General features: G+C 38.1%; 1 protein-coding gene across 1 annotated transcript in view; it reads right to left on the bottom strand.

The window, feature by feature from the left end:
* Positions 1-13293, bottom strand: part of IPO5 (importin 5) — a 34695-nt gene extending 21402 nt beyond the window's left edge. Inside the window, exons 1-7 of the mRNA XM_009079876.1 lie at positions 13216-13293; positions 7096-7288; positions 6493-6595; positions 6144-6240; positions 4973-5077; positions 1687-1809; positions 1478-1598 (exon numbers count right to left, since the gene is read on the bottom strand). Coding sequence (XP_009078124.1) covers positions 1478-1598; positions 1687-1809; positions 4973-5077; positions 6144-6240; positions 6493-6595; positions 7096-7279 — 733 coding nt within the window. The 5' untranslated portion in view covers positions 7280-7288; positions 13216-13293. The remainder of the gene's footprint in view (positions 1-1477; positions 1599-1686; positions 1810-4972; positions 5078-6143; positions 6241-6492; positions 6596-7095; positions 7289-13215) is intronic.
* Positions 13294-13507: the final 214 nt, after the last annotated feature.

Below are 13507 nucleotides of genomic sequence, written 5' to 3'. Positions count from 1 at the left end.
GGAAAGAACAGTAAAACGCTCTGCTATCTCGAATACTGAGCTCAGGGAGGGAAATCTGAATTCAAGTAGAATTCCTGTGCAGCTAACTGGTACATGGGACACACTCCTTACTCAGCATCATGCCCAGTAAAACCAGCATAAGATGACTATTTTGCCTAAGTTCCAGTTCTAGCTGTATCAAGTGATCTAGTAACTTTTTAGTTGAATGAAAACAGAAAACCTTTTAAACTAAGACACAAAACCAAGAGAAAAGCAATCCTTTCTTTTTATTATTCTCTGAACACAGCTGCTTTACCAGCTCTGAAAAATAAACATCTTTCTCCTTAGCAATACAATAAAAATAGGAACAATTTTGCAATGAATGGCAAACCAAAGGCATTTATTTCATTCCCATATGGTGCCTTATCTTTATGTAATTATTTAATTCCTAAACAACAACTAGCAACCCAATATAAAAAAATACATTCTAGAGATATATGAGGCACTTCACTAGGTGCCTGACCAGATAAGAAGCCTGTAAAGATTTGGGGCCAGCAAGTGTCAAGTGTTAGTATTTCCAACGAGCTACAGGATGGAGTGAGAACACCAAGTTCTGGAAATTTTCAAATTTCAAAATATATGCTCAAAGAACCTGGTTCCTTACCAAACACCCAAACCATTTTACTAGTAAACAAAACTTCTTAATAGTTGAAACACTTCAGACAATCACATCCAGTTTACAACGTTTTCAGAAGTTTTATGATTATTTTAGTGACATCTACATACACAACTTTCCCCAGCCTGAGCACACACCTAAAAAAGTTGCCTTTTATGCAAGCTTCAGAAAACAAGCAAGAATCTAGCCAAATACAAGTGATCTAGTCTGGCAGAGAAACACCAGTGCATACAGCACTGCTGCTGGGGCTGTCCAGAAGACATCTATTTTTAGCATTTCAAATAATAATGCATGATTTAAAAAGTGCCTCTTCAAAGACTTTACAATCTGCATGTTAAATAGACTAATTAGACTATTTCTAAGTATTTATATAAGCATCTGATTTTTAATTCACAGCTTTAACTCAACACTGACACTCAACATGCATGCTGAATTCCTTCAGTCTTCAGTTGCCAGCACCACAGAGTATCTGGCCTACATACCAAACTTCAAATGTAGAACTTCAGCACTAAATGCCTATTTTTTTTTTCACAGTAAAAATTTCCAAACCCAGCAGAAAAGCATGAAAGCCATATTTTCCTTGGAAACATCTGAGTCTACTGTGTTTTTAATTCAAATTTTTGGTGCTGCATAAGCACAGATTAATTTATGAAGAGTCATAATAGGAAGGGTTTTCTCTGTTAGGTGACACTGAATTGAGTTTTCTGAAATAATCAACACCAGCAAACTCTCAGACATGGCTTTGTCACTGATCACCTGCAAAGTCAATTTAATACTGTAAAGGACAACTGTTTCAACAATGAAAATGAGCAAAATACTTACTGGCTTGTGCAACAATATTTGTATGCCTCCTCAGCATAGCAGCAGCAGTTTCTGACAAGGCCACAATTACTTCAAGCGCCAACTGACGTTGCATGTTACTGAGATTGGTATCTGCACACAGCTACAGCCCAGAAGATTAGAGCAAATGGTTAGAACAGAAGTTCTGGGGTGGAAAAAGGGATTAAGAAGAGCCCCATTACTAGTTTTACCTTCAGACTTAGTTGCAAGGTTGGTTCTAAATGTGGTCGTAAATACTTAGGAACAGAATCTGCAATTTCTACAAGGGATTTCAGGACAGAATCATCGTTCTGGTAGCAGGAGTCATTTACAGCCTATAAAAAGATAAGATGAAGATAAGATTAAATAAAAAACAATGCTATGAATGGGATCAGTGGAAGAAGGAATTTGACTGTACTCTTGTCTCTCTAAACACTCATTTAGCATCAGTAGCTAAGCAGCTGAAGCCTTAGGCCACGAGAACTGAGAGCAAACTTTAAGTTAAAACTAACGCTGCTGACAAAGATTCCAGCAGATACAAGCAGAATGAAGAAGGTAAGGACCAAGGAGACAATTCCAAGACAATGAAGTAACCTGGAAAGGTGGCCAGCCCAGCAACGGTGAAAACCAGTAAGAAATCAAGAGACCACCAACCACAAGTGAAGGGTTTGGGATTGGGTGATGGGTGATACAGGCATAATTGAGAGGCATGAATTGGGGTAGGGTACCTCTCTGGAGGCATCCAGCTCACGCTGTAACCTGAGAACTAATAAAAGATTAAGTAATTGGAAGCCTTCACTTGGACTTCATGTTTTCAGGGGGATCCTAGGGTCAGACCCTGCTATGGTGGTCTGTGTGCTTGTGTCTCTAACAAGAGGTAAAACACAGGGTCCAAAACTACAAATAAGTTTGGGCTCTCAATGTTTAAATCCAACACCGTAGAAAGACATTCAGAAATAATTAAGGTCATGCATCAGAGGTGTCAACATGCACAGTGTTTTGACAAGAACAACTTCAAAATCCATTTAAAATAAAGCAACTCTGCCCAAAAGAAGGAAAATGAGCCTCACTCCTTTTTCTTTTTTCCTGTTACCTGAGAAGAGCTTTGAATCAGCTTATGCTTATAAACACCAGGAATCTCAAGATTAAATAATAATTTCTTTCCCAGACACCTCTGGAGAGCCACCAAATTAAAGCAGCCCTTTCAGCCTTCAGTCATAGGACACAAGAAAAAGAAATCAAGCTTTTTGCACCTATCCTCCCTAGCCCATAGCTACATTCTGAAAAGTAATTTAAAACTTACTTTTAACTGATCAAGTCGATACTTTAGTGCTAAAACAGAAGAGTTATTCAATGGTGCTAAAACCCTTCTAGAATTATGACATGAAAAACCAAACCTCCTAAGAAAAAACAGTCTTTAAACAACAGTTCTGGGGTTCGGAAAGGAATCTTCATTAGGAAAGTATCTGATGTCTTCCTAATGAAGAAACGTCCAGTTGGTTGGTTTTTAATACTTAAGTCTAGAACCCAACATTTCTGATAATGCCTAAGAGGCATTTCAACACAGAACCAGCATCTTCCAGTATCAAACATGTTCTGAAAAAAAATTTTTAAATCTATCATGGCTAAGGCCTGTTGGTCTAATAGCTACCACTCACCCTCTGATTATGGCAAAGGATAATGTAATATTTACTGCTTGTTTCTGTAAAACTGTATTTTATACCCATTGCAACTCTGAGAGTTGTTTAAAGCAAGACAAAGTTTCTGAAGAGAAGTACAAAGTGCACAGTGAGCCCTAAAATGCAGAGGCACTTTTCTGTAGTATCAAGCACCAACAACCATACAAGTCAGTTAAGATCTCGCTGCTTTTACCTCTGCTGCAAGAAAAAGCTCTTGGATAAAAGTGCCAACTGTTAGTTCTTAAAGTTCAACTTCCAGCATAACGATTATAGACCTTGTACTGAAAGGACTGATTTGCTAAGTCATAATTTTATTTTTAGCTTTTTTACCATGCCAATACTTCAACAAAATGAACTTCGACACTAACAAAAAAAGCATCCAACTGTCTCCAAAGGTCACTCACCACTATTCTAACACATCCCATCTCCTATTTATAAACTCATATCTTCATAACCATCTTGTGTTACCACAGACAGAAAATCTAGTCCTTCTCGCAATAAGAACTTAAAAAAGACAGATTTTATAGTATTGCTCTGTGCTCTATATTTGCAAAATAAAGCTTGAAAATGCAGGCCAAGTGCATGTGCTTTTGTAGTCTAAAATAGTAGCAGTGAGAGTTATAACACACAAACTGAGCTATTAGTCTGAGGTCTAAAAACAGCACAGGATTTAACTGGCAAACATCAAGACAAATGGCATGCCCACCCCAAATCCTGCCTCACGCCCACACAGACAGGACTATGTACAAGGTCTTCTCAGCCAGTTACAACTTTTGAACAACACAATTGTGACTAAGTCACAGACTAACCATCAGTGACCTCAATATCAAAACGCTTATGCACACTAGAGCCCATTTTCAAGTTCAGTTGATTTGAATAAGTTTCTCTCAGTTTCCATGTAAGATCCAGCAGAATTCCAACAGTTGCAGAAGCCAATACATTTGGCACCATTTTTCTTCAGCTTGCCACAAAGCACACACAAAGTTTATAGCTTACACTGTCAAGAGGAACCTGCTGTTCTGACTGCAGTAAAAAGTCTTTAACCTAAATTCAGCCTCATTTAAAATCGACAAAAGCTCACTACCACTGTTATCACAGATACTTAGTTACTTCCACTTTTTTCTTGATATAGAAAGGGAACTGTAGTGTGAAATTGTCATCCTTCAGAGCTCAAACCAATTCTGTCTGTCTGGGTTTACAGTAGGCTTCCCCCTAGAAGTAAACAACCTTATACCAGAGTTTCAACTTTCGCTGAAGTTCATCCATCCAAGTTGTAATCCAGCCTCAGAAATTATATGAGGCTTAAAAAGGCATTTTGTTGGCAATTCCCTAATTTATCAAACAACAAAGATCATTTGTAGAGACTGTTGTTCTTTGTCTGAGAATCTATGTTCAGAAGAATTCTATACTTTGCTCTAAAATGAAGAGAATACAGGATATCATGGGTCCATGAATTCTCCAATTACTGCTTATGTGAAATCTCAGGGTAGCTCATATTTAAACTGTATTTCAATATCATGGTTAATTCAAAGGCTGTATGATTTTGAGTTCAATACCTTACAAAGAATTTAAACTCATTTATCTAGGTAACACTGCATAAGTTAATCAGCATTGAACTATTTTATTTCCTTAAAACCCTATCAATTATCTTGTGTTTCCAAAATTCCTTATTAGACTCCACTGTATCTTGCTGGTGACTGATGTCTGGCTCAGCAAAAATGCACATGCTACACAAATTTGCAGACCAATAATTTACATTTGGATACAGGCAAAACAGACAGTAATGGCACATTAAGTGTTACTTGTTTGGTTTTTTTACCTGCAAGATTCCAGGTAGCAAGTCTGCAAAATGTTTAAGAAGGGGAATATTGTGCTCATTAGCAAGCACAAATGCAGATGCAGCTCTAGCAGACAGAGTCTTGATCTAGAAGACAGGATAGGAGAAAGAAATGTGAAAAACTGGCAACAAAATATGGCTTTGTTTTCTTTTAACATTAGGCCTATTATGAGACTACATTTTGTACTACTTCCCTTTTATATTTTCCCAATAGATAAAGAAATTAGTTTTTAACATGGAATTTTACATCTTACTCCAAATTAAGGTAAAGCGATAATGAAGACCTTCAGCATCTATGTCCTCTGTGAATACAAAAAGTTAATCATATTATGAGGTGGCAAATATTCCTTAATTTTGTTTTGGTGTTTTTTGTTTAATGAAAGAAAAGACGAAAAAACCCTATTGTTTTCAAGTTCTATCCCAACTTCAAATGTGCATGCAAGTGTCAAAGTACCATTTTTCAAGAAGTGTGATCTAAGTGTTTAAGACATGCTTCTTTAAAGGCATGACTTGTGGTACTTTAGAAAATGTTACTCAGTTGACTTTCAAAGGTCAGAAAAAGTAATCCAAGGGGGAGCAGCAAACTGAACTCATGTACCACAGCAGGGTTTCTTATCCTTGCCCAGCATTTTCCACAACAAGAGAAACATTTCCAAAGTACAATTCTCTGCACAAATCAATAAATCTGAAGCCTTCCAGAAACGCAGGGCTTGCCCTTATGGCAAAACATGCACAAACAGTTCAAGGACAGTTCAGAGTTTCGAGACACACCATGCACAGATATTATGTGCAGAGCCACTATGGGCCTACACAGTTAAACACAAGGGCCAGAAGGAAAATTTAACAAGGAGTTTCTGACCCCTCACTGCTGCTGGCTAAAACTCTGTCTCTGGTTTGAGCAACCACAACTGGGTTTCTCCAAGCGTAACAACTAGGGAAGAGTCTGGACTTAAGCAGTGCAGATATGAGCCAGCCAGTCAATTTTAGGACCACTGAAAGGTTTGAGCCTTTTGTCTTGCAGTAGGCATTGTCAAAACCCCTGCGTACGCCAGTGTCAGGTAATGCAATTCTCTGGCTGAAATCTATGGTTTAACCTTTATGTTTGAGACTATGCTCAGAACATATTAGAAAAACAAAAGAGCCAAGGTCTTACTGAGGGATGCTCTTGATCTTGCATACACTGAACTAGCATTCTCTTAATGACCTCCAAATAGTGTTGCTGTTGATTCCCAAAAATCCCAGGAAAATTCCTAAGGATAAGACCAAACTGTTAATAAAAATTCACACATGTTTAACCTTAACTATTATTTTAAATTTATCGACTGTTTAAGCTACAGATTTTAACTGTACATGTAAGAGTTAAGGTAAACCAAAATACAACACAATAACTAAATAAACAACTAAATAAGACTTCTTGTTAATTAAGTTGTGACAAGTTTTTCTTACATTTTCAGACATGATTTGCCTAACCTGCAAAAATGTAGCCAAGTCTCAAAGCTTACCAGAAAATATGCAGAGCAGCCTCACGCAGTCCCACATTCTGAGAGCTCACAGAGTCAAACAAGAATTTCAGAACTTCTGGCCACCGGTTGTTGCCATCCTCATCTAGGTTAAACACAACAAAGTTTTAGGATAAGCAAACCTAAAGGTGAGATCTCAACTGCGCAGGAAAATCAGTCACAGCAACTGAAATCAATTTTAAAAACCTGACCTGAAAACATGCCCAAGTCACAGTGTAAAATATGGATGAAAAGTTTAATCTCAAGGCACTCGGGCACAGATGATGATCTCTATTTCCTCCTGAATAACAGCACTCAAGAAAGAAACCGATGCAGATGTTCAGCATAATATTTATGACAATTTAAACAAAACTGGATTTATAAACCTTAAAACAATCTTACCTAGACTCAAACAACTTAAAAAGCAGAATTAAAGAATCTTATGTTTATCTGATCAAGGATAATGTGAACAAACACTCGGTTTTATTATACACCATGAAATCACCACATCATGTCCAAAGGTCTACACGAGATTAGAGAACAAGAGATACACATACAACTACTATCAATAAACATTTTACCACAACATCAGCTTATACAAAGTACCTATTAAATTCCTGGCCAATTCAGCGACTATGTCACAGATTTTTTTCCTCATGGTGGACTGTGCTTCTAACTGGATAACTAGCAGCAATTCGCTTTTGACTGATGTCTGATCCTCAGGTGACAGGGCTGGATAGACTTCTTCAAACGCAGAGGACAGGAGGCGGCGCAGGAGGACAGCTGCCATCTGCCGAGCCTGGGGAGGGAGCAAGGACTGCGGTAAGTGTTGCGATACAGAAATCAGGCTCTTGGGAGGGAAGACTGACATCAGGCTCCCAAATGATGTGCAGACCCACTTGGTGAATGGAATACTTCTCAAGCAACAGGTGACAATTAGGATAGTAAGAAAAAACATAGTAAAGCAACATTAGTTTATAACCATGTTTCTGACAATTACAGCTCTTCTAAGAAATAGCCTGAGGTATTCAGGTTTTTTCTACAGCTAAACCTCTGATATACTTTGTGGAAAGTTAAGGACTTAGCTGCATTATTGAAAGATCTTTAAAGCATGTATTCTTTCTATTTCAAATGGCCTACTGAGATCATTACAATCCAGACAGGTTTTTTTGGATTAACAAGTGACTTACTGGGACAACTCTGTCAGACACTTAACCTGTAAACACTCCTTCGTTTTCTCAACAAAGTTCAAGCTAAATATTCAGGAACCTACAGTTAGACTTTGCCAAATGAAACTCTGCTCTGACCACCACCACCAAAAAAAAAAACCCCACAAAAAACCCAAAACCAAACTAAAGGTTGTAGCATTTTGCAGGCCTGTGATGAAACTTTTTTTTTCTTTAAACTTGAATTTGAGCACAGAATCACAGAATCAACCAGGTTGGATGAGACCTCAAAGATCATCGAGTCCAACCCCACCGTGGTTACTAGACCATGGCACATCCAGTCTCATCTTGAAAACCTCCAGGGATGGTGAATCCACCACCTCCCAACAAGAACCTCAATACTACATATTACGATCTTCTATGTTTCCTGCATTCATACAGGAATTATACAACAATGTCATTTACAGTATTTGCATTTATACACAACTGTACAAGAAGTAAAAGCAAAAAACATGGCTCAATAATTCAAAATTAATAAAGCAATACATGTAGTAAAGACGCATGAACATTTCTGAATAACTTAATAAACAGAATGCTCACTTACCAGTGTTTCTAGAAGGACAAACTAATTACAAACCACCTCCAAACTTCTAAAGTTTAACACATGGAACAAAACATTATGTGCGTTAAATCCTCACAAAAATAATCCAATGCAACATGATTTTTTTTCCTAAGATATTCTTGTTTAATGCACACTTAAATGAAAAAGTTTCGTTTAATACATCTTTGGAATTGAAAAGTGTTCAATGAGCAGCAGAAGTAATCAAATCCAATTTCCAGAAGATCTCTCAACTATACTGCTACAGCATAACCTATAGATGAGAAACACAAACCATGGCAAAGTCTCAACTTCTAACATACCCTGTAAAAATCAGGTATTGCTAGAACATCACCCAAGACACTATAGATATGTTCCACAGTCTCCAGACTCACTGTGCCTCTCTCCAACCTACCCAGCTCTCTTCTATACAGCTAAAGAGTAGTGCACACCAGCATCTCTACTAAGGAGCAGAAGGGAAGGAATAGAGCTTGTCTCAACTCCAGATCATTCTTTATCTCCCACTCAATAACTCCAACGTGGACTAAAGCCACCACATATGTAGCATCAAATCTTCTGTAGTAGATCTAAGGAAGGCAGCAGGTGAACAGTGTCACAGTGCCCACCTGTGCTGCAGCTCCCATCACAAGCCAAGGGTCTTCAGCAATAGGCTGCCACATGAGGAACATGAGCCAGAAAGGAGATTCTTTCCTCACTGCCTCTGGGAATCTCACTAACAACGTGCCCAAAAACTTTAATGGTATCATAATGGTATCCTTACTTCTCCCACCCCTAGGAGCACCAATATTGGGAAAGCTTAAATTTTTCCTCATTAATATGGTAAACTTACATAGGAAAAGCCTTGACTGGGGAGCAAGTTTACTGGGACTAAACAAGGCACAAACTGGTGTAATGCCTTCCCTTACTCAAGGCATCGTGTTTCAGTGCACGTTCCCTGACATTTGATAATGACTGAAATCACATTATATTAATTTCTTTCCTCAAGTAACAACATCAGAAAGGGAACAGAGCTTGAGACTACACACATACATACTTTATGAAAACAAAGATAAGAATTTCCAACTCTGAAGAATTTAAAACATTAGAAGATTGATAACCCCAGACTGATTGCAAAGTAGGAACACAGTAACAAGGCATACAGAAAGACAAAAAATCAGCACTACATGAATTATCTCCGGGTTATGGTTACTAGCCTAGAAAAAAAATCCCCAAATTCCCTAAAGCAAATTCAAATGTTTGAAGGAGTGACAAATAAGCCACTGACTTCCAATAATAAATAAATACCATATTCTCCTAGGCAGATATTCACTTATATATGAAAACTATCATTGTCAATTTAATTATGATGAACGTGGCTGGATTAATGGCAGCTCTGGGGCTGGTTTTATTGCTTTAAGGAGGAATGTATGGATTTTTCACACACACCAAAGGTTCTTTTATATTCAAGTGTTACAAGATATGTACCTGAACAAGCATTTTTAAGTCCTGCAATTTAGCAGTGACAGCTTTTAATGAGAACAGGAACAATACAGAATGTACTCCCCCAAAAAAGAACTTCCAGCTACCAATGAAGCATAATAAAAAGATTTTTGTCCTAGCATTGGATTCTTCTGCATGTCTAAAATACTGAGATGCTCACACACAACTGGAATGCCAATGTTATTAACATAGAATAGTCATAATACCCAAATTTCAACATACTGCTTCTTATTAGTAGAATTTACAGTGCTTTAAAAATGCTTTGAGATATCACAGACAATGGAACCAAGGCAAAGAAAACCAACTTGCTGAGCAGAGCAGCAGCAGAATTATGAACAGCAGTCTGGGACACTGTGCCTTCCACTGGTATTCCAAGTGTCCAGGTAATCCTACATATTTTGTAAGAAAAGGACTGACCATCTTGTGTAGAACCATTGCAGTGATATTTACTTTCCTTTTACTGTTCCATTTAAGTCCTTAAGGAGGAAAACATGCATGGATGGAAGTAAACAGTATTTAGGACACAGTCCAAAGATGGATTTGCACAATCTCATTCTGGGATCTAGCCCCATATGGAATTGACAGCACAGGGTGCTCAAGGTCCACAGACAACTCTAAGGCAGAACTGTGGTGCATCTCTGAGCTGCCTTCCTTCCCCCACAAATACCGAACTGGAAGCTATCCGCAGCAGCAGGTTTTGGACTAACAAATTCATCCCTTTGTGTGACAATAGAGAGGGGGAAGAGAGATAAGAGCACTCTAAGAGGGCTGTGAGTACAGCAGAAACAGTTTAACAGAACATTTGTTATTGTATTAGTCATCTATAAATTAGGACACAATCAAAACCTGCCAATCTAGAGTTAACCAAGGAGAAGGCAAATACAGAAGATGCAGAACTTCTGTTCCTAAGACTTATGTGGCAAATCAAAACAGCAAAGGAACAGCCTCTATCTAACATCTGAGACACATCCTGACCATAAAAATCATCAGATAAACTGTGAATATATACCACCTTTTTGTTCAACCCTTTAAAATGCAGTTGCATAGAAGGAACTAGAGTCCCAACTTCATAACAGTGACACTACATATCAAGGTAAGTTGGAGACCTGGGTTCAACCCCCTCCTCAGCCTGAGGTGTACAAACTTGCACATCATCTGGCACAAAATTGTCCTAACTGCAAAGTCAGATGCTTCACTTCTGTGAACAGTGTTACTCTGCCATCTGTAAGGTATGTAATACTAACAAAGGAAAAGGGTGATTATTTCCAGAGTTTCGGCTTCTGATTAGGAGAAAACCTGTTATACATTTAGTTAAAAGAGTTATTCCTAATCTATCTTAAAGGTTTTTTTCCACGTCAAATGCAAGGAAATCTGCATCCCTGTTTCTCCCTTTAAATGCCAAAACTAGCAGGATGCAGAGCCAGGATTCCCTTGACTGCTGTCCGAACAGTGCTACGAATGCTGTATTCTCTTCAACACAGCCACCCAACTCCTGTAAACAGGACAGAGAATTTTCTTCAGCGGAGTTTTTCTGGGAGGAGGTAAAGCAATACAGAGGCATCAAGATGAGAGGGATCTGAACCCAGCTTTCACATAGCTTGGACAGGGGATTTTTAGAGTTCTAAAGCTCCTTCCAGCACCCTCTGTTCAGTGGTGCTAGTACACTCAATGTGCTCAGAGGAAACACACCAGGCCCAAAGCTCTATCCACCACTGACACACGCAATAGCCTGCCCAACATTTGGACCTATATAAAACAAATTCAGACACACAATGCCTACCTGTTGATACCAGCACCATACCAAACAAGCAAAGAATACTTCCCTGCATGTTTATATGCAATGTTTAGATCAAGCACAGAGATGACTTCACTTAGGCCCTAATTAGGCTACTATCTACTTGGATTTACAGGGAAGAAAGGCTGGTTGTAGGTTTCATTACTTCAGGATTTTCTGAGTCCAGCACCTAATGTTTACTTTAAGAGCTAACATTTAAACTTTTCTTTGATTTATCCATTGGTAGAGTTAAATGTCATATTATTATACAAACATTAGCTTCTGATGTCTTTGGTAAGAGTAACTTCTATAGGTGAGAAGTTTCTTTGCACCTCCTAAGTTGGAAGGCAAGTCACTGGCAAGATTCTTAAGTTTTAGACTGGGCTATTTCCGTACCTGATTGTAATGGGAATAAAACTGGCAAATACATGGAGTCAGTATTTATATTGACAACTTTGTAGTTGTCAACTCAGACTGATCAAACATATTCAAAACAAAAGCACGTGCCATGCAGCTATGACTTCCAGGGCATAACATTATCTGATTATATATACATTATTCTGATGAAAAAGGAGCATCAGTAGATCTTTTCCAAAGCAAATTTAAATACAGGAGACACTCTTTACAAAGTCTTCTATCATTTGAAACATCTCAGAGGGGCAGGAGGGAAAACTCCATAGCTCTTATGCAACCAGTTCCCAGGCTAATACTGAAGGATTCTGTCCAAAGAACATTACTTTGTCGGTAGATAAGCATCAGTAAGGGTAAACTGATACTTTCTTAGCATTAAAAAGCACAAATGGATTTTACCTATAAATCGAATACAATCTACCAGAAGAGACCATCATCCACAGAGAAACAGCAGACTTGCAATATTGTTCACAAATCCTACATGCTACATCATACCCATGCTCAGATCTCTGCTTTAGGTCTGAAAAGTGTCAAACATTTTTACTTTTAAGTGACTCAGAAGTCTGTAGTATCTTGAAAGCTTTGTAGTTCTTCCCTCTGCGTATCCAAGTGAACAATAGTTTTAACCAGTAAGTACTGAGGGTGACTGCTAAACCTGTGAGCCTTTATACCACCCAAAGGCACATGTACTGTGTGCCCACAGGAAAAACTGATACAGTGCTTAGGCTGCTCTCCACTCCATCTGTAATACTGCTAGATGACTTTATGAGCATATCTTCCCCACAGAGGACAAAATGCCATAGCCATCCAAATAAAATACACAATACAACTGCTAGCTTATCTCCACCGCTCCAGTTTAAGAAGCACTAGAAGTTTCAGAGGATACATAAGTTTAACACATTCAGGCACAGGAGCCCAAACCAGAAAGCATTTCTCAACTTGAAGAAACATCACAGTAACAGTCACATATTAGTTACATATTTCAAGGAAAGAACCAATGCATTAAGAAAATTCACACACAACCAGAAAACAATGGAGAGCTAAGCAGTAGCTTATGAAAAACTGTTTTTGAAAGTAAGTATCCTATGTAGAAAAGTCTCAGCTAGTGAACTCAACCTGCAACAAACAAAATGAGTGATCACTCTACAAATGTGCAGTAAATTAAGATGCTTCAGCTAACGCTACACTTGCTCATTTATCCCAAAATGACTGATTTCTTTCCCCCTTCTCCAAGTTCCCTTGAAAATCTGCAGAAATCAAAGGTTATTTAGACCTACCTCCTCAGCAGTAGCATTGTTCCTGATGGCCTGAAGAAGGAAGGTGATCTTGGATGGACCTGGAATATTCTCATAGGTCTCCTGCATAAAAAAGGATGCAGCTTATTGTAAACATTTACTACAAAGCATGTGTTAAACATTAATACGAACTGACTTCCTTTAAAAACAACATCTGTACCCATACAATTTCTAAAAAATAGCATAGCAAAAAAAATTAATTAAATCTATCAAAACAAAAATTTCTAACCTATTTTAAAATTATGAGTAAATTCTTAGTTACCAATAAGACCTG

This window comes from Acanthisitta chloris, unplaced genomic scaffold (genome assembly GCF_000695815.1).
Source record: "Acanthisitta chloris isolate BGI_N310 unplaced genomic scaffold, ASM69581v1 scaffold23538, whole genome shotgun sequence".
NCBI lineage: Eukaryota > Metazoa > Chordata > Aves > Passeriformes > Acanthisittidae > Acanthisitta > Acanthisitta chloris.
The sequence above is the reverse complement of the archived record's forward strand: the minus strand, read 5'-3'. Positions and strand labels throughout refer to the sequence as shown.